Here is a 22249-nt window from a genome sequence, read left to right as displayed (position 1 = left end):
CTATGGGACTTACTTCAGAGTCGACATGCATAGGATTGGGCTCACAGGCTGCAATCCTTTCCACACTTTCCTGAGAGTAAGCCCCATTTACCACTATGGGACTTACTTCAGAGTAGACATGCATAGGATTGGGCTCACAGGCTGCAATCCTATCCACACTTTTCTGAGAGTAAGCCCCATTGACCACACTAGGACTTACTTCAGAGTAGATTCACTTGGTGGAACAGGACTGGCTCCCCCTTATTTAATTATTTCTTTTCTTTTAATTTAATTATTTATAATTATTTATTTTAATTGCTTGATGATGTCACTTCTGGCCATGACATCATTTCCAGTGGGTCCTGGACAGATTGTCAATCTAAAAAGTGGGTCCCAGTGCTAAAAGTTTGAGAACTGCTGCAATAAGTTGTTAGTAAGTTGACACGGGTGTGTGTGTGTGAGAGAGAGAGAGACTACAAGTTTTCAAAATCACTAAAATCAGAATTTGGAGGAATAATACCATCATATATCAATCAATGCGTCATTTCATGCAGAATGCAATGAAACAAACCACATTGAAATATCTGTGTTCTAACGAAAGGTACAGCCAAAAAACCGGTGGGGGCGGGGCGATGGTACATCACCACGCCACCTGGGGCATTGCCCTGCCCACTACATGGGGTGATGCGCAGGCCTCCCGCACTGGGTGACGCAAATTCTAGTGACGCCACTGTTTTATCCTAAATGCAAGTCGTCTTCCCCAAAGCCACTAAGTTCCAGACGTCTCAGTGTGCTAAGTGAGCACCATTGGCTTAGTCAAGATAGCATGGCTGCCACTGCATCCTGTGCTCTCTAGGCAGCTGCTGGCGACTTTTGTCCCCTTCCCCCAGGTAAAGCAAATAGCTCTGCCATGAGGCTACTCAATTCTACGGTAACCCAAAGGTCAGCCTAGAATGAAGAGCCTTCTTGTCAGGCGACCAGCAAAGCTCCACTGGTCCAACCTCCCTCTCTTCCCGCTTCCCGGGCATGCCTCCTCCGCATCCTCCCTCCGCCTCCCCCACCCCAGAATGCCTCCTCCTAGCCTTCCTCCGCCGCTTTGCGTTCCACATGACTGCCGAGCGGCGGCCTGTGCTGGGCTAGCACTGGTGGAGCACTGGCACTAGGGCCTGCAGACATGCCTTATGACACGTTTGCGACAGAGCGTGCCAGCAGCGAGTTGGCGTGCAAAGTTTGGATTGGGCCCTTAGTTCCTGTTTCATACTGTAACTCAGTTTAAGTACGAAGAACCAAAGCAATTGCATAGACTTTCCTGCTCCAGTGGTTCTCCCCTCCTTTGTTGTTCTTGTGTCAACATCTAGATTTTGAACCCTTTGGGGCAGAGACCTTTGTAAAGTGCCATGTACCTAGATGGTGTTACATTATTAAGAATAATTTTTAAATTGCTTCTAACATTTTGCACACTACTGGATCCAATAAAAACCTATTCCTTGGCATGTTCTCTTTCTTGTTCTAGGGATCAACAGGGGTCAAGCCTGTGAGCACATGCACTTGCAGACACACTTGTGCTCTGGAACATTGCTCGGGTACACTCCAGTTAATATTCTCCATCCCCAGGGTCAAAAATCTAGAGAAATCTTATTTCAGAATTCAAAGGTGGGCTGAATAGATGTTAGATAGCAAGGAGAGTGACAGCCTATTCATTATATCCTCAACAGATACTGTTACGATTTTTGATTGATTATGCTGTTAGGATTGTCCTTGTTTCGTTTTTTCTACCATATGTGTGTTTCCACAATAAATATAATTGCCTGTTGAGCATTGCCCAAATAGTTGGTTTAAATTAAAATTCTATGACTGCAATCCTGATTACACCAACTTCACAGAGAGTAAGTCCTGCTGAATGGCCAAACAGGCATGTATAATCAGGCGATAAAGAGCTTATTAATAAGGGAGCTCTGCAACCTTAACTTGGTTTTGACTTAAATCTCTCACAATCAGGGGAAACACCAGTGCAGACTTTTGTTACTCATAATCTGAACACCTGCCTATCAGAGTCATTTTGAAAGTAAACATGAATTCTGTTTTTGTGTTTGTGCTTTCCTGTCTTCCGTTTCCTTCCTCTGCTGGCAGTTAGATTCCCATGGTAAATGAGTGATCATTGCCTATCTCAGCAAGAGCATCCTGTACAAATAATAATAAAAAAAGAAATCAGTTTGCAGAATATGCTGGCTTCTGAGATTTGAAACTTTTGGCTTTCCTTGGCAACCCCATCATAAATAAAATGAACAGAATGAATTGTCAGTCAAGTACTCTCCCTGAACAGACTTGTCTTTCCAGGAAGATTTAAAGCAACTCTTTATAGGCTCTTTATAGAGCAGGAGCAGCAAGGGAGTGAGAGCAGCAGCAAGACTAGCAGCTTGGAGGATAAACTGGGAAAGAATATGAGTATTTAAGCTTAGTTTCAGTAAGGGATAAAGACTAACAGTCAAATCCGATGCTTTTCCCCACCGTAGCATGCAGCCACACTAAAACAGGCCATGCTGTGGGAGAGGGGGACAATTGGGAGGTTTGGGAGGCAAGCCTAACCCCTCTGTAAGCTCTTTGATCACCAGTGGGTCTCCTCAGACCTGTGCCAGCTCTTTAGCTGGTGTAAGTTCAAGGAGACGAAGAGCGTGTATTAGCTGGCTCCAGAGGGGATGGCATCCAGTGCCACCTCCAGCACTCCCCAGCCCTCCCCAATTCTGCCCCAATCCAAGTCAGCAGGTTTGCTCGTCACCACCGCATGCAGGATCGTCCCATTCTGCGCGCTTCTAGAAAGCTGTTTGCAGCTGCTGTTCCAGGCATGAGGAGCAGCAAGAAAAGTTCAAGTTATTTGAGGGAGCACGAGAACTTTTGGTGGCTGAAAGCCTATGTGTACATTTAAAAGACTGTTCCTATTTGTCAGAAGGCGAAAGAGAAAACAAGAGAGAAAGGAGGGTATTGTCTTAGGAGGGTATCATCATCTTCCTAATCCTCAATGACATTAGGGATACCTTCCTAATTCTCCCTGATACAGCTGAGATGGGAACCAAAATAGGTTTTTCTAATAAATTAGAAAAATGCTGCAGGGCATGCAAATTATAGAGATTATTTTATAGGTCCTTCCTAGAAATCCATTTCTTAATGTGCCAAGTTTCTTTCCTTCATCATCATCATCATCATGCTGCTACCATCTAATTAGTTCTAAAGCATCCTTGGCTGAACATGTTTAGTAAAAACCGCTTTCTCTGAGTAGAGCAGAACCAGGTACATACTGCAGAATAACAAAAATATGGAACTATTGTCATAAATATAAATAAAATAATAAGGACGCAATCCTGAGTGTGCTTTGGGCTGGTGCAAGTCCCTTGCGCTGGCCCAGGAGTGTTGCAAGTGTGCTGTAAAGAACGTTTGCACCTCTTTGAGAGTTGGCTGGGCTGGTGCAGAGATTTGTGCCAGCCCGTGGAGACTGCATCCAGCCTCTGCGCCAACTCGGGCAGGGAGGCTTCCATCAGCCGACCTTGGCCGATGCAGGGGTCTGGAGGAGGTGGGAGGGAGGCATTCCAGGGCAGGAGGAAGGTGGGCAGAGAGTTGTTCTCTCTCTCCCAGGGGTGGGGAGCGAGGCTGGGTCAGATCCCAACCCCATTCCCTGAGCAGTGCAGAGTGGCTGCAAGCCGTTCCGCTCTCCTCTGACTTATACGACCTCCGGAGGTGGCGCAAGTCTGAGGAGACCCATTGGGGCTGTGGTGGCTTACCTGGGGGTAAGAGGAAGAGTTTCCCCTTGCCTCTGGCTGAGCCACATCAGACCTCAATCTTGCAGTAGTTACAGCACAGGCCTCCAAGATTGGATTGCGATGCAAAAGATATGGGGACTTTAGACTATTTTAGCTTTATGTCAGCTACATAACCTTAATATAAAAGTATGCAGGGAAGCCAGCTTTGGATGTCAAAGAACCTATTTACTACACTAATCTAGCTCTGATGCTTGCATCTAACCATTTTCGGTATTTCACCTTAAGTTCAATAGGATTTGACTGGCTTAAATCTAGTTTGGATTGTGGATTGGCTGAGAAGAATATTGCAGTGGGTAGTCTATTATGGCCAAACTAGATGTTACTCAGGAGACATACAGGGACAGACTCCTGACCAGTGTTCTAAAGTGAAAAACTACCAGGAGAAGGGCTTCGGTTTGAGCAGAGAAATAGTGGAGGTGAGTGGGCTACTTAACACTTTCTCCTCTGGCATTTTTCCCTGCAGATCAACTCCCTCAAGATGCTTTTCTACCATTGGGAAGATAATACATGGTACCCATATCTGTTCTCTCAACTGTGGGGGCAGGCAGTGTTAAGTGGAAAAACGAGTGGTTTACACACTCTAGCTCCACTCTGCTCCCGCTCATTAAAAAGAAATCTGTTGGAAGATGCTTCATCTTCTGTGTAATGTCAATGCAGGTTCTCTTATAGGCCAATTCTAATCTACCTTTCAGTGCCATGCAGCTGTGTCAACAGGTCACACACTTCATTCTGGGCTGGAGGAAGGGCTGTCACAAAGGCCTCCTTAAGCTAAGGGAACATTTGTTCCCTTACCTTAGGGGCATTGTTGCAACTACATTGGCAATTGGGCTGTCAAACTTCTAGTGACCCCCCTCAGATGTGAACTCATTGATTGGTGCTGGTAAATGCACACATTCTCAATTTAATTTTTCCATCTTTAAATTGAGAATGTCTGTACCTCACAGAAGTGATGATGAAATGTATCAAGAATTGTAGAGAACTATGTTGTAAATTATACTAAACCATTTACCTTTTTGTGTCTCTTACAGCCCAATCATAAGCTCCCCGCCGCCGCCAGGTGCAGCGGTGCCAAAATGGCGACCGCAGCATCCAGCAATGGGGCTACTTCTGTCTGTGCCAGCTATTTTCCCAGTGCAGGCAAGAGAAGTGCCATGTTGGGCTTTGCAGCCTGACGCAGGGGATAGGATCCACCAGTCCTGCCCCTCTCCTGGGCCCATCCCAGCCCGCCCTCCCTGTCCCCTGGAACATCTCCCGCACCCAAAAAAGCTGCTCCGTCACCTGCTACTTACCAGTGGTGGCTTCTTGTCGTCTTTCTTCTGGTGCTAAGGGCCAGCTCCGGCACGCTCTCCTCTCCAGGTGCCATAAATGTGCTTTATGGCACGTTTGTGACACCCGGTGCCAGTAGTATGGGTGTACCACTGATGCTACGGGCTTTAGGATTGGGTTCTTAATCTGTGGTATAACGAACACCAGTTAAGAGTTGCTAGTACCATGAGTTATTAAATTCTTTCTATCCAGTGGTTCACAAACTGGATACTGAGGGCACTGTGGCAAACTCACAGGATGCTCGCAGTGGCCTCTTCTTCCGATCTCTCCCAGGCACAGCAATCTTGGATAACACAAGATTTTGCACAATTTTTGTGAGATCTTTCACAATCCAAGATGGCAGTGCCTGGGAGAGTTGGGAAGAAGAGGCTGCCATGAAAGAAGGGTGCCATATATCAAACAAGGATATAATAAGCCACTGGGGACATGATAAGCCACCTGTTTTAACTCCCTTTTGGAGCTATTTAAGAAAGAAATGGTGAAGGGAGGATGAGAACATTCCAGCCCCTGACAGACCACAATATGGTGGGCAGATTCAGTTTGGTGAGTAACAAGATGAGCAGGCCTGTTTTGCATTCTGTTGAAGGAACAAAAGAACATGAAGTCAGAAGTGGTACTCTTATTTTGGATGTATATGTCCAGTTTCTCCTGGGTTTTATGTTATGTTAAATTTTGTCAGATATTTGATATTGGGTTTCCCCCCAAAAGTTGGGTTGTACATACAGTATTGCTTTTCTGGGTAGAAAAAAATAAAAAAAAATTTCTCATTAGAATCACTTATTCTAACCTACAGTGGGGAGTATAAACAACCAAATATACGGGAAAAGAAAATGAATGAAATCTGCATTTTTCATTGTAGCCTCTAGGTTGGTTTCCAAAATTATTACTGTATGTATCTTATAGAACAATCAGTACTATATTTGCACTCAGTACTGTCCTAAACCATTTCCAAATATTCAAGCGGCATGCATCAGATCATGCAGGGCTGCCTTGTACAGAGTGAGACCAGGGACCACCTAGGTCAGTATTGCCTACGTGAACTGGAAGAGACACTTTAGGACTTCAGACAGGGGTCTTTCCTAGGCCTAGCCAGGGGTTGAAACTGGGCACATTCTGCATGCAAAACATGTGCTTTCCTGCTGAGCTGTAGCCCCTCCATTCCACACTGAATATGCATGAGATGACCATGATCACAAAAGCAAACCCCAGCTCCTAATCTGTGTCCATTCAGCATACTATCAGAGCAGATCCTCTGCATGGGCAAACTCTGCTCATTTGGGCTTGTCCATATACAGAGACCTGAATTCCCCAGTCAGTGTTGGGGTTGCCTCTTGTGCTCCTGCCATCTCATCAGTAGTATTAAGACTGAATGTCTGAAAAAGACTCTGACGATACCTAATGGAAGTGACTACAAACTTCTTTTTTAAAAAAAATTATAAATCATAATTCTTTCAAATCAAGAAAAGTATGAAAAATTTACCAGGAGTTTTTTTTTGTTTGTTTTTTTTGGTGCGCCAGGTACAAATCTTGTGTTTACATCTGAGTTTCTTAAATGGCATTCCAGGGAAGATTAGGGTGTTGAGATGGGTCGAGTCTTCCCACTCCTGAGTGATCTGCCTTTTGCAGTCGTTTCCAACTTTTAGGAGCCCATAACTACTGAGGTAAAAATTGGAATCATTGTGGACCACATGTAACTCCCCCAACCCCTGCACACACAAAATTAAATAGTCTATGGGGGAGCTCTTGACAAGATGCTGGAAGAGCCGGCCACAGCTACAGCTGGTCCATTCTCCATCCTCTCTGGTGGCCCGTGGGGAGGTGCCTCAACAAGCAAGAGCTCCCCCTCGGTGCTTCCCCAGTACAGGGAGCCCCCATATCCAAAGATCATAGTATATATCCGCAGGTTCACTTATCTGCAGATTGAGTCTGCACGCCCGCTGTGCAGCCCCCCCCCGTGTCCCCCCACACTCGCCCCCTCCACAGGCAAGGTCTCTGCTGGGCTCCAACTGAACCCAACAGTGTAAAAAAATGCCACTTCCAGTTTCTCTGTGAAACCTGAACTAACATTGTTAATGCCTTATAAGGCTTCCCCAGGCTCCAGAAATATCTCTCCAAACTGGGAGAATGGGCAGTAAAATGGCAGATGTGTTTCAATGTAAGTGAAAAGTAATGGGGCAAAATTCAAAACTTCACATACAGGCTAATGCAGTGTTTCTCAATGTTTCTCCTCCACCATACAACTTCACATGGTCCACCTATTTATAATACCACTTGAAATAACTGGTGATGACTTCTGGGTTGGGAGGCCAGATGTATTGTTGGCATCCTTCAGTCTTGGAAGACTATGGTGTCACGCTCTGAATGGTGTTTCTGGAACAGAGTGTCCTCTCCAGTGCGCGAAGCCTGGGTAAAGTAGGTATGGAGGATAGGTTGTTACCCATGCAGCAAATCCCCCCTCTCCACGTCGCTGAAATGGTCCAATGGAAAGGCAAAGGCCAATACGGTTGGTTCCAGCGGCATCGCAGGAGTTGCCAGAACGTGACTGTGTTCAGCCATGAACTGCCTCAGGGACTCCGGCTCCGGATTTTGCCTCGAGGTTGACTCCTGAAGCCTTTTCCATAACTGGATGTAGCCACAAGGCAGTGGAGGTTTGGGATCAGAGTTTTCCTTCTCTCAGATGAGCTGCCTTCCCAAGCTGACGAGTCCCATCTACCCGGTGGCTGTTTAGTCGCCTCTTACGACAAGTACAGCCAAACGGAGGGCCTATTCTTATCCCCAGCCCCCAGGGGAAGGAGGCCAGATATGTTGCAACAAACACCAGTAAGAGGCTCAGGATGGCAGCAGGGCTTTCTTGAGCGCAGAAAAACAGGCTTACTGGCAGGTGTCCAGGGGTTCTGTGAGTACCACCTGACACCTCAAGTACTATTATTTGTACCCATACTGCTGGTTGAGAAACTCTGGGCTAACAGGTTCTGAGCTGTCTGTGACAGATCAGGAGAGAGATCTTGGTGCTGGTGGACAGCTCAATGAAAATATCAACCCAATGTGCTGTAGCGGTGAACAACGCCAATTCCATGCTCGGGATTATTAAAAAGGGTATTGAGAATAGACAGCCAATATTACGATGCCATTGTACAAATCAATGGTAAAACCAGATCTGGAATATTGAGTTCAGTTCTGGTCACCACATCTCAAAAATGACATAGTGGAACTTGAAAAAGGTGCAGAAGAGAGTGACCAAAATGATTACTGGGTTGGTGCACTTCCCTTAAGAGGAAAGGCTGCAGCGTTTGAGGCTCTTCATTCTTCAGAAAATAGGTGCCTAAGGGGGAGCATGATTGAGACATACAAAATTATGTAGGGGATTGATAGGGTGGATATATGGGTGCCCTTTTCCACTCACACAACACCAGAACAAGGGGACATCCACTACAATTGAGTGCTGGGAGAGTTAGAACAGACAAAAGAAAATATTTATTTTTGCAGCATGTAATTAGTCTGTGGAACTCCCTGCCACAGGATATGGTATGGCATCTGGCCTAGATGCCTTTTAAAGGGGATTGAACAGATTTCTGAAGGAAATTTCTGGAGGTAAGTACAGTAACACCTTCAGGTTACTAGCCATGATGTGTATTTGCAGCTGGTCACTCATCATGAGGGCTGGATAGGAATTTTTTTTCTGTCATACGAATTGGCTGTGGATGGCAGTTTTTCCATCTGCCCCAGACTGGTGAGGGAAGGATGGTGTGTTCGGTATGTTTCATGTTTTAAAAATTGCTCGTTTGTGTTTAATAAGATTACCCAAGTTGAACCTAGGCTGCAGTCTGGTGTCTTCGTTGGGGTGTGTGAGGTATAAGGTAAATTCAAATGCCAGGTGCAGGGGAGTGGCAGCAAGATGTAAATATCTTGGCTGTGTGCTCTCTGAGGCATCTGGTGGGCCACTGTGAGATACAGGAAACTGGACTAAATGGGCCCTGGGCCTGATCCAGCAGGTCTTTTCTTGGGTTCTTAAATCTGTTCAGTGGTTCACATACATGTAAGCGAATGCACGTGCACACAGAATGTATCTGAGTTGTAGCCATTTTGTGATAAGTGCACCCAGATCTTTTGTAAGAGAGAAAACACTCTGTTAAACAATATCTTTTTAAAAAGTAAACACTATCCCTAGTTTATTAATGCCCCTCGCTTCCAAAGACAATTCAGGGCTGACAATCAGAGGATGACAAGTACCCTGTTTTTAACTAAGAAGTGTTGGGGAGGGGGAATTCTCTTTCCTTACCAAATAAATATGCTTGTTGAATTTAACAAGGAGAAATGAATATGTACTTGTGCTTAATGGCTTCCTGTTTAACAGAGACATGATATTTGGTCTTTTTTTCTGCAGAAAGAAAAAATTACAAATGGGCAGCCTCTTTTCCTCTAACCTTTCCTCTGCTCCCATCATGCCTTGATATGCTGTGCTTTGATTAGATTTCCTTGCTCCTTTGATATTTCAGGATTCCAGGTCTTCTCTGGCAGTCATAGGTTGTCAGTCCTCTCTCCACTATTTCTTCATTGCAAGAAGGGAACACGCAACCCTTTAGGGCAATGTTGTGTGATGGAATCACTTTGGAAAGCATCTAGATAGAAAGCAGTCAGAACTCAAATTTGTTCATTAAGTAAAACTGGTTTAGGCTACAATCCTATCCACACTTTCCTGGAAGTTCAGGAATTCAAGCCCCATTGAATGCAATGAGACTTACTTCTGTGTCATAGGGTTGACACAGAATGCAATGCATAGGGTTGCACTGTTAGTTTCTTAACAAAATACTGCTAACTTTATTATCGGAGATGGAGCTGCTTATCATTTGTATGTGCATTCCTTAACCTCAAGCATCAATTCTGCTTGATTGGTGAGCTGAATGCATAAACTAGAAACCATGTAGAGTATTTTCTTTACATAGTGGTTTAATTTGTCATGTGCTGAAATCATTCATTCTGTTTTTTCATTTATAAGGCTGCAACCCTATACAGTCTTACCTCCTAGTAAGTCCCATTGAACTCATTAAGGCTTACTTCTGAGTAGACAGACAGGCCTAGGATTTTATCCCTCCCCACTATGAGAGACTATACAATTGTTTCCTCATTTCCTACCATTTTTCTCAGACCTGATTTCAGCTGCAAGGAGTGTCACAGGCAGTACTGTTACCCGCAACAGGTGGAGATCTCCTTGAATAACTTCCAAAACTTACTAGTGCTTTCATAGGCACACATTGACTTATTACTATTTGCAAAACTCAAAACCTCATTTTATTTATTTATTATTTCTCTTGGAAGTGTAGGTAGATCTATCTGATTTGGCTTTTTGGTTTTGTGTAGTATCTACTATGGAAGATTGTAAGGAACAAGAACCTGTGATGGACAACAATGTTACTCTGGTGCCTTTTGAAAGACCTGCTGTTATAGAGAAGCTGACAAGCAACATGGGAAAGCGTAAAAGCTCCACCCCACAGAAGTTTGTGGGTAAGCTTCAGATGAGCACTTTTGATATTTGTAGCAAAAAGGATAGCTTATTGTTAAATCCTAAAAAAAATGTTCAAATGTAGAACTGGCACTTTTAGAATGGGGCATCCTGGGAGGGGAAAAAGCTGAGGTAAAACCAAGGGATCCAATGCATGGTTGTCACACATGTGCCATGCAGTATGGAATCTGGTAAATGCTGAAAGCTGGAGGTGCATTTTTAAAAAATGAAAAGCAAGATTCTGTACCTCATGAGTACAAACAAGCTTGCAAATTCGCAGACAGCACTATATCTGATGGTTTGGAACTCCATAGGTAATAGAGGGGATTTAAAGTAAAAAAAAGATTAACACAGCCAATATTTAAGAGTATTTCTCCAGAGTATTTCTCTCTAGACAATATTTAAGAGTATTTCTCTAGTATTATGTGGCAGTTGTTTAGGACTGTCTAGCTACAAAAGAGTGTATTAAAAGAATACTGTTTCTTTTGTTTCACCTGAACTACGATTGGCATTTTCTAAGTGTCAAATTACATTTTCTCATATTTTCCCAGAGCTGTCAGTGGTATAAAAAATGGACTAGTCACTCTATTCTGTGAGACTACAAGCCTATATGTGTTTACCCAGAAGTAAGTCCCATTGAAGTCAGTGGGACAGACTTAGTTCCACATAGACAGACATAGGATTGTGTTGTAACACAATAGGATTGCACTGTATCATTAATTTTAGTTTCTATTACTAAAAGCACTGGGATTCCTAAAGAGCAGTGCAGTACATTCGAGGTGTGGGCAGAAGAAAGTGTCTGACTGTAAGAGATGGGACAAAAATATGAGACTACAGATCTTTGACTGGTCTTTCTATTACTACATAAAAAGGACTAAGATGACTAAGATGGACAGCGACCAGAGGGAAACTCATTTGAGTGGACTGAATAAACTGCAGTGTGGAGGGGTGGTAGGATACTAATGGGGTGTGTGGATTATTCAAGTGGCTATTACAGCAATCGTACACAATTATTGAATGATGCCTTGAGTAATTCAGAGATACAGGAGAATGTTTCCACTTGAGAAGTCAAAACCACCATCCTCAAGTTGTGTGGTTTCAGGAGAGACAAAGACAGATTTGTAAAATAGCCTGAATATATATTAAAGACCAAAGAAAATCAGGGAAAATATTGGAGGGTGGGCTGTTGGAGGAATGCCTCTGATAATCAGACGTCTGCTCTTTCAGCAGCTGCAAAATTCTCCCTAAATGTTCCAAAGATTGGGGCTTGCCAAACATTGGCCCTTGCCAAGAATCCTGGGTAGACTTTAGGTAATGTAAAGGACATAGCAGGTCCCAATCAGTCATCCAAAGGGCGTGATCTCCTCTTTAGGCTTGCAGAGCAAAGTCCCCTCTCCGCTTGAGGTTGCCATGTGTATTTTTATCACCTAGCACTGTTCTCTGCTTCTTTACCTTCTTCTTGCCTACTGCATATAGGTTTGGGCCATGCCACCGCTTCTTGCTTGTTACAATTACCAGTATGGAAGGGCTAAAACCAATTGCTAAAAAAGCCATAAAGCACATTTTCTTAATCACAGTTGCTTGGAGCAGAAGGACCAAGCATGTATAGTTCTCCAGTCTTGCCTGAAAGAACTTTGCAGTCCTCCAGTGATCACAAAAGAAAATAAGTTGCCAAAACACAAAACAGCATTTAATAAACTTTAATACTTCCTATTGATTGCTTATGTTTTTGACAAAAAAAAAAACAAAACTCTACCTTCATGAAAGGGCAATTTAGTACACTGTACAGTGACTGAAACTTTAGAATGTCTATTTCAACCTTATCCATAAGAAGTGTAGTATGTCGTGTGATTCCAGATTTTTGAAAGATAATAATGCAGTTTGTTATATTCTGATGTCAGTGGCATGTGATAACATATATAGGCAGTGATACCCATGTCATGTGTGTTGCCTTTTGCATTCCTCCATGTTTTCCAAAATCTAATTTTCCTTTAAGAGAGCATTCAAATTATGATTAGTCTCTTACATTATTTTGTAAAGTGTTTGCCTCCCCATCTCTATGTTTCTTAAGGTCGGTGGTGTGGAGCCATAGGCACACCACCAGTATACCACCAGGGTAGCATGGAAAGGCCAGAACCGCAGAAGTCTTTTCACGCATGGGTGAAAGTCCATATTATGAATAATCCTCATACTAGTATTAACCTAATTTTCCAATGTTAAAGCCAGAGTGGGGAAGAAGCAACTTGAGACTCTTCCCCGCTGTCCTTTGTACTTTGTAGTGCTTGCAGGAGCAGCAGAATTGCAGCTCCCACACTGCCAAGGTACCATGAGAACTTAGTTTTGCTGCGTAACCGCTTTCTGAACTACTTTTTGTTGACAGCAATCTATACATATTTTTCATAACTCATTATTCTATCCTGTATCTGTAAACTAACAGCCTATCCCCAAAGCATCCTACCTGATTCCTTTTTTGTCCAGATGAGAAAATGAGATTACAACCTTCATTGGAGCGTCTACTTGGGTGTGCATGGTGTTGGTGAAAATCTGAATTCAAATTGGCCTGCTAGCAGTATGAGAGCGAAATGGTCTAGCACAGTATACAGTTGGTTTAGAATTTCAGCAAAAGTGTCATGCACTGGCATGGATACGGCTAGAAGCCTGGGTCCTTCTAGTCTGTAGGTTGACCTTTCACTCTCAGGTGACGCTCCAGGTGGTATGGGTGACCTGAGCCATCTCCATGTTATGGCTGAAATTTCAGAAGAAAGGAAGAAGTGTGTTATACTCTCAAAGCAAGGAGACATTGAAACCTCCTAAATAAGACCTCCTGGTATTCAGTATACAGTTCTCAGAAATCTGAATGAAGCAAAGCAGCATCTTCATCATACGAAAGTCATTGTACATAGTACAAAAGTTACTTCCTGTATAGTAAATGGGTTGTGTATATGTGTACGCTTATAAATTTGTTCTGATGCGATATTAAAATTAGCTACTGTCTTATCAATAGACATCTTTCCAGTAGTTTCATGTTTATACACCTTCCAGAAGGGAGCACTCATTTTAGATACAGTATATGCAGATAATTAAAAACAAAATAAAGATTAATAATTATCTTAATTCTTCTGTGCCAGCAGTTCAGCAGTTGGCTGAACATTTCAGCAGTTTCCCTAAATCAGCATCTTTCTGAGCAGGATACATTCATGAATATCCTTTTGTCTAGAGGCTGTGTCGGAGCACCACTCTGAATTATGGTTCATCACACTTTGGAGGAGAGGGAATGGAGAGAAGGGCATACCATGGCTTAGACAGCATCACATGATGTTGCAAATTGGATTCCAACATTTAGCTAAGGATCTGGTTGAATACTCCTGGTATAATGGCACCATAGATTATTAAGCATACAGTTTTCCCTATAACTAATTTTTTTTTCATTAGACAGCATCTCAGGTCTTCACTGGCACTTCTAAAGATCTGCCAAGAATAATGCTGTTCAAACTGCTGGATTGTTTGGGACCCATTATTGTTGTTATACACATGTAACACAGCAGTTCCATTTTAAAAAATAATCCGTTCAAGAATTTTCAGATTTGCATGGTGTGTGCGGTATACAATTATTTATCACGTCTGGCCTTCTGAAACATACTAACCTGCTAAGCCTTGAATACATTCAGATACTCAAGCCATTTTGATATATATCCACAGCAAAGGCTGTGGTCTGTCATGATCGCAGACACCAGAGTTTGTTTCAGAAACAAACACTCAGAGGTGGTGGATGTGACTCATTCACATTAGCAGGGAACAGAGTGATGAGTTAGCCACATATATCTTGCACATTGTCCTCTGATTTGGCTGAAAGAGCCAAGTAATTTCAGTAAAGTCTGTTGCCTCTGATGGGTATGCACACATAAAGTAGTAGTAGAAAGCAGAGATCCATTTCCTCAGTCATTGTTTTTGCATAGTTGCCAAGAATAGATGCTAAATTTTACAGCATGTCCCTTCAGTTTTGACAGGAGGAATATCTAGTTTGTGTACATACAGGTACATATACGTAAATATAAAGTATTAGCACACTAACAGCCCAATCCTAACTTGCACTGGAAACAGGCAGGCTGGCCTGCCTGCCTTGTGTCCAGGGCACGTTTGGGGCCAAAAGCAGTGCTGTTTGAGGCAAGGGAATTGCTTCCCCTTACCCCATGTCACGCTGCAGCAACCCCAATGGGTCTATTTATATCTGAACTACCTCAGGAGGTGATGCAAAATGGAGCAGCCAGAGGCTGCTCTGTGCCGCCCGGGAACAGGGGTCAGGATCCAGCATTACCGCCAGGTCCTGGCCCTGCCTCCCACTTCCCGCCCACTCCCCCCTGGGAATGCCTGCTGCCTACCTTCTCCCCACCCTGGGATGCTCCCCTTGCCCCCCCAGACCCCTGCACTGACTGAGCTCAGCCGGCATAACTCACCATCCTCTGGGGCCCGCAGTGGCATTACAGAAATACGTTTTTGAAGATCAAATTTCGCTGCTGCTGATTCACTGCATCCTGCTTGAGGGTGAGTCCATCCTCAGAAGTAAGTCCCATTAGAGTCAATGGGGCTTGCTCCCCGGAAAGTGTGGATAGGATTGGGCTGTAAGGCTGTAATTATAATGGGACTTACTTCTGAGTTGACATGCATAGGATTGGGCTCTTAGTAAACTTGGGGCCCAATCCTATTTAACTTTTCAGTGCAGAGGCAGCCACAATGCAGCCCAGAGATAAGAGAAAAAAATTTCCCTTGTCTTGAGGAGGCCTCCCTGATGCCCGCTCCTAGCAGGATTCCATGCACAGCTCCTTGGCACAGCTGCATCAGTGCTGGAAAGTTGGAAAGTTTTGGGCCCTTAAACTGCAATCTGATACACACTTTCCTGGGAGTAAGCCCCATTGAACATGATGGAACTTACTTCTGAGCAGATATGCATAGACTTGCACTTTTTCTCCTGGTTTAAACAGTCCTAAGTGGCAAACTAGTGTTATGTGAGCCACTCTATTCAAAATAGGTATGCAAAGCACCTTCATAATTTTTATCCTGGTAACTGATGGTTTTTTTCCCCCTTGCTCTCATTCTCAATGTAGGTGAGAAGCTCATGAGGTACGGCTACCCAGATATTCATTTTGAAACGAACTTACCCTACGAGAGAGATGCTGAACTGATGCAGACTCACATGATGGACCAAGCGATTAACAATGCAATTTCTTACCTTGGAGCAGAGGCACTTCATCCCTTGATACAGCACACACCAAGCACCATGGCTGATGTGGCACCTGTCATCAGTTCAGCTTATGCTCAGGTCTACAACCCCAGCAGGATAGAAAGGCCTATGAGCAGAGAGACAGCTGACAGCAACGAAAACAACATGGATGGCCCAATCTCCCTCATCAGACCAAAGAGTCAGCCCCAGGAAAGAGAGGCTTCTCCCAGCAACAGCTGCCTGGATTCCAGTGACTCAGAAAGCAGCCACGAAGACCACCAATCCTACCAAGGAAACCCTGCCTTAAATCCCAAACGGAAGCAAAGCCCAGCTTACATGAAGGAGAACTCCAAGGCTTTGGATGTCGCTAAAGCAGCTAAGGGCTCTTTAAAGGATATCTACAAGGTCTTCAATGGAGAAGGAGAGCAGTTAAGGGCCTTTAAATGTGAGCACTGTCGAGTTCTTTTCCTAGACCATGTCATGTACACCATCCACATGGGGTGTCATGGCTACCGGGACCCATTAGAATGCAACATCTGTGGCTACCGGAGCCAGGACCGCTACGAGTTTTCATCGCACATTGTTCGAGGGGAGCACACGTTCCATTAGGCCTTCTCTTCCAAAGGGGACTCTGAAGTAGAAAAGAAAAAACTAAACACTGCACATGAAGAAATACTGCACTTACAATCCCACTTTTCCTCAAACATTGACACACCTTTTGTTGTTGTTTTTGTTGCTATTTTTAATTATTATTGTTTTTTGTTATTAACCTTATTTTGCGGACCCAGCCTCACTTGGCACCAGTGGTGAGGTGGGAAGGGAAGGGAAGGGACCAGAAAGCAGTTATGTTTGCTGTTGTTTTTGCTCCAAAAACTGGTGTTAATTTTTTTGTGGGAATTTGAAAGGCAGGCCATTTCTGTCATAGTTTCTTTTTTTCCTGTACATGTTGTGTAATACTGTGGGTACTGCTGAACTCCACTAGGTGCTCTAACATCTTACTAAATTGTCAGCTTTGAGTAGATTAATAATTTCAGGTAAAAGGTAGATACATTTCAGAGGAAAGCCCTTTCAAATATGTAGATACATTTGGGAGTCGGGAACAATACGTAGGGAGGAAAAAAATTCTTGTTCTGCCAAGTTTTACAGCATGAGGAAAAGGTTAATATGAAGCGAGATTTAGGAGCACAAGCCAATATCACTATTCATTTAGAAGTTACTTCTTGAGTTGAGCTACTTTCCTTGGGCTCTGTGTTGTTTATCTGGAATATAAATGAAATGTTTGTGTTATAATAACCATATGAGCCCAATTTTACTTATGGGATGACATCCTGCAGGAGGTTTAAAAATCAATAATGTTGTTTTGCCTACCCTAATGTGCACTTTTAAAAAAATGCTGATATGCTCTTACGTCATTAATGTTAATACCCCAGCTTCTTCATACAGGCACTCCATGAACCTTAATTAGTTGGGCCCCAGCAGCGGACCTGCCATAGACTGAGATGAGGCAAAAGCTCCAGGCGCCGGCTGCTAGGACTCTGTAGAAGCCTCTCTGAGGCTCCTGGCAGGGGCGGAAACTGTGCTTCCAGTTTTCCGGAAGCACAGTTTAAAGCGTCGGGGAACCTCACAGAGGTTTTCCCAATGCACCTGGAGGTTGTGCGAGGCTCCATGAGCCTCAGGTGAGTGGGGGGAGGTGGCTTTTTGAGCGAGGGGGGCAGTGACAGCCTGCGGGGGGCGCCATTGCAGTCCTTTGCCCTGGGAGCGAGGCTGGGGAGGTCCACTGCTGTTGGGTCCTGTGTTTTCGAGGTAGATGTATTCCAGTTCAATTTATTAGGTGACTAACAATTGGGTTCTAGGCATATTTACTTAGAAGTAAGCTCCATTTTGAGTTCGGCAGGAATTTGCTTCCTTGTAAGCATGCTTAGAAATGCAATTTTTAGAAGTACAAATATTAATGTTTATGCCACAGATTCTGCGGCTATAAAATTTGCTTTAGTATCTCAGATATCTCAATTTCAAATGCATTTTTAAATTACAAAATACTTTTTTTCCCCCATTTAATTTTCTACAGTGTTAACTGTGCAGCAGATTTCTAAATGAGGCTTAAAGCTAGGAACATTAGAGTTTGAGGTTTTCTGTTGGGGCACTCTTTGGATTTGCTTATACCTGTTTGATCCAGGGTTATTCTGAACCAAGAGCTTTTATACACGTATGAATATTTCCAGAGAATTTTACAGCCACTTCAGATGATACCTTTTCTACACCACTTCTGCTCCCATTCCCATAAGATGTCTTCAGCTGATCTGGGTTGGTTTTTCCTTTCTTCTGCATCCTCTGTGTTCCAATCCACTCCATTCCCTAGCCCCTTGGAGAAGCTTTTCAGGGTACACGGGGGTCTCCTCTGGGAAGGAGAAGTTCCCTTTTGAGAACATCCTTCCGCATGTGGTACTTGGGATCCAGTACCTAAACAGTTTCTCTACAGCACACAGGAAAACTATGATGTGCAAAGTATCCTCTAGTCATACACACACCTTCTCCATCCACCCACACACCCCACACATATACCATATTTGCAATCTTGGGTCTTGTATCTGTTGCTTTGTGGTTGAAGTTCACACTGAATGTTGAATTCTGCTGACATTTGTATACCAGAATTAATGACCTCTTATAGTTTACAGTATCATTTATTCCCAGAAGAAACTGAATTAAGTTAAGAGCCCCAATTATCCAAGGGCTTTTTTTTTTTTTACTGACAAACTAGCTGCAGCTTCTAGTTAATCTCTTGATCATGTTAGCAAATGAGTGATTAAAGTGAAGAAAGAGGTTACTATTTTGAGGTTGTCATTGTGCAAGCAAGCCCACTGTTGACTGTACAAATTGAAGTGAGCTGTGGTTCTGGTTTCTGATTTCTTCTTTTATTTTTTGCATAATCATATATATACAGGGTGACCCAAAAGTAGGTGGACAGTAGGTGGAATAAATGTTATCATTTACTGTGCACCTACTTTTGGGTCACCCTGTGTATATATGATTATGCAAAAAATAAAAGAAGAAATCAGAAACCTGATTTCTGGTTATATATATTGGTGGCTACCTCACATTTTTCTTTATGTTGAGTACTTTTCCCAGCTTTTGGATTGAGATGTTTGCACATCTTTGTGTAAGAGTTTGAAGAAAGTGCATCCTATTGAATTAGACTGAGTTAAAAAGTTGTTCCTGAGATCTTGAACAAAACCTTGGCTACGTGCATTTTTTGTTATCTCACCTGGAATGAACATAAGTGAACTAGAGGCACAAAGTGCAGCAGTGCAAGGCACTTCTCTTACCCCTTTTCTACTGAAACAATGAAAAAGCCATTGCATAGGACCTTCAGCAGCCACATGTGATGCAACATAACTGGCTGTAGGGGAAGGGGGAATATCTGGCAACTGTGTGCAGAGCAGTGCTTCCCCAGGTCCTTGCGTTTTCTGGTGGCCCCTCTGCATCCTCTGCTGTTGCTAGAGGTCCCTTGACTTCAGTAGCCATTTTTCAAGGAGATTCAGTGGAAAGGAGGGTGTAGGGAAGGTACTTTGCAGTGGTTCCTGTTGCACAGGTGATGCACTTTGGGTGTTGCCCAAAGCAAATATTTCTTTGGGCTCAAAAATGTCTCAGAAGAACAAGGCAGGCTGTCATGATCTCTTCTCAGTGTGAAATAGGGAGGCCAGGCAATGATCCCTCAGGTTTGCCCTACTGTTCCACAAAAGCATCCATTCAAATCCACCACAATCTCCTGCCATTTCTTGTTTGAACGGGAGTGATTCCATTTGAAGATGGGTTTGAACAAGTGTCTGTAGAGCCATCTGACTAAAATCAAAAGGGTGACTGAATTCAATGCGTATATTTAATCCATATATAAGTCCATGCAGGAGGTCTTGACCATATTGTCCATAATGTTGTTTTCTAACCTTTCCACATCTGCCCTGGTAGTAGGTCGTGGCCAAGTGGCATTTCTTTCTGGAAACAAGATTGGCTGGTACAAACTATGTTTGAAAGATAATGTCTGCAATCCTAACCTCACTTTCCTGGGAGTAAGTCCCATTGAACACAATAGGACTTACTTCTGAGTAAACCTGCTTAGGATTGTGCCCAAAAATGCTGAAGTGGGATTATTCTGCATTTGTTTTCCAGTATTTGAAACTGCTTACGATGCTCTTAAGCAGAAGCTACAAAAGGCTTAATTAATAAGCTTGTCCGAAATTAGGTATAGGTAGAAATAGTGATGTAGTGTATGGATTTCATGATGGGGAAACTTAGGTTTACGTTAATAATAATAATAATAATAATAATAATAATAATAATAATAATAATAATAATAATAATAATAATAATAACTACTACTACTACTACTACTACTACTACTACTACTAGGTATTTATATACCGCCTTTCTGGTCATTGGATTACTCCTCTGACTTTATTCAAGGCGGTTTACATAGGCAGGCATTTCTAAATCCCTCAAGGGGATTTTTACAAACATAGAGGTTCTCTCTTTCAAGAACCACAACATTTCAGAATGGATCTTCCTGGTTTGGTCTCACTTCTGGCCTCCAGTTTTCCCATGCAGGCTGGCAAGCAGCTCCATCTCTCACATGGAGGGCAGCCAAGGTGCTTCTTGCTCACACCAAGAGCAGGTGGAATCACTCAGCTCAGCTTGTCAGCTGCTTCAAGGTCTCATTCTCAGCCGTTCAGGGAGTTGCTGGTGTCCTCGAACTGGCGACCTTCTAATGTTATCTCCGGGCTAACGGAGGCTCTACCCTCTAGACCAGACCTCCTGCCCTCCAACAAATTTATGTTGTAAATTCTGCTTGAATTTGCACACCCAAGATAATGGCTACTTATTGTTTACATGATCACTTCTTCCAAGATGAAACAGAACTCATTCGAGAATCCTGAATTAAGGGCACTTTTCTTGACTGGCAAGTCACATCAACTTCTGATTAAACCATTCATACTGTTTGAGGTGGGAGAGTGAAGTGACTTCAGGAGTGGTGGCTTTGAAATTGTAATTGTGTAAACAAGCCCTTGTGTAGACAAGCTTTGAACCTATATTCCACTTTTTCTGAGCTACCTTTAGAGAAGATACACATGTACACACATATCAATTGCTCTTTGAATACACTAAATTAAAAAAAGCAGTTTGGCAATTAGGCACAAAAGCATTTCACAGGAAGGAAGTCACCGGTGCATGCAACTCTTCTTCCTGTTTCACTTTTGAACGATTCACACTCTGTCACTTATCTGCTTTTTGAATTCAAGTTGGGAGCTGGTTCTAAGAGCACCACCTGGGAGGGCCAGAAAAACCTGAGTTCAGCAAAACCTGAGTCAGCATGAAACATGCACAAGCACCATCTAGATCCCAGCCCCCATCTTGTTCATCAAGGACTTTCATCACTTCCCATTGTCCTTGTAGTTTCCAATGATGGTACCAGCAAAGTTCACACAAGCCTTTCTGCATCTGTCTATGTTCCTTCTTGCTTTCTTTTGTATCATTCACATTCTAGATGGCTAACCCCTTCCTACTGATGACTGCTGAATTGCTGTCATGACTGAAAGGAGTTATCAAAAAATGTTCACTGCAGATTCTGTTAAATGTAGAATCTGCCAAACTGGACAAGCTATGCTTTTGCATTGTACGACATAATACCTGATCCTTTGCTGTCCCGAAAGCAACAAGCTTGTAGAGTGGAACAATTCCTTGAGAGGCCCAAATCCAACACAATTGTGTTCTTTTAGCTTCCCATGGAAATTCATAGATCCAAATTTAGGAGGGTTTCAAAAAGCAGAATCTTGGATCTTGAATGATACATATTTTGGCATAAGTTTGCAGAAATTCCTGCTCATGTAATTGTTTGGATTTCAAAATGGCTTCTGTGAGACAGAAAAATGGCAACCTTGCCATTTGTATATCTGCTAAAGTAGCTCTGCAGATAGCAAGAGAAGAAAACAAAATTATGCTGGAAAAAATAATTTCTCTAGGGAAGCATAGGTTTCTGTAAGATTCAGTTTTCAGTATGCAAAATTATGTGCTTAAAATGCAGTATTTCTAATTGTGGTCTTCCTGGGATAGTGGCCTGTGAAAGAAAACCCTTAATGTATGTAAGAACTCAGGCAGATAAATCTCTTGTGACCTGGAGAGGCCTGTGATATAGGAGTCCTTCCTCTGGGCTAAAGACATCCTTATAATTCCTCATTTGGCTCCATTTGTCTTGGCTCCATGTCAGTGTTGATGTAGCCACAATTCTGCCAGCCCATCTCACCCCAATTATTATTTTGCATTGTGCGTGGGAAGGGTTTAAAATTTTCAGATTACAATCCTGTAAAATAGAAGCACCCTGACACCTTCACTACATAGAAAAATTTCAGTATGTTGTCAGCCACC

At 43.1% G+C, this 22249-nt stretch overlaps 1 protein-coding gene across 1 annotated transcript in view; it reads left to right on the top strand.

Moving 5' to 3' along the window:
• IKZF2 (IKAROS family zinc finger 2) overlaps positions 1-16444 on the top strand; it is a 145023-nt gene extending 128579 nt beyond the window's left edge. The window contains exons 7-8 of the mRNA XM_066636778.1: positions 10476-10619; positions 15720-16444. Coding sequence (XP_066492875.1) covers positions 10476-10619; positions 15720-16444 — 869 coding nt within the window. The remainder of the gene's footprint in view (positions 1-10475; positions 10620-15719) is intronic.
• Positions 16445-22249: the final 5805 nt, after the last annotated feature.

This window comes from Tiliqua scincoides, chromosome 1 (assembly GCF_035046505.1).
Source record: "Tiliqua scincoides isolate rTilSci1 chromosome 1, rTilSci1.hap2, whole genome shotgun sequence".
In the NCBI taxonomy this organism is placed as follows: Eukaryota; Metazoa; Chordata; class Lepidosauria; order Squamata; family Scincidae; genus Tiliqua; species Tiliqua scincoides.
Note: the sequence above shows the minus strand (reverse complement) of the source record. Positions and strands in the feature narration are given on the sequence as shown.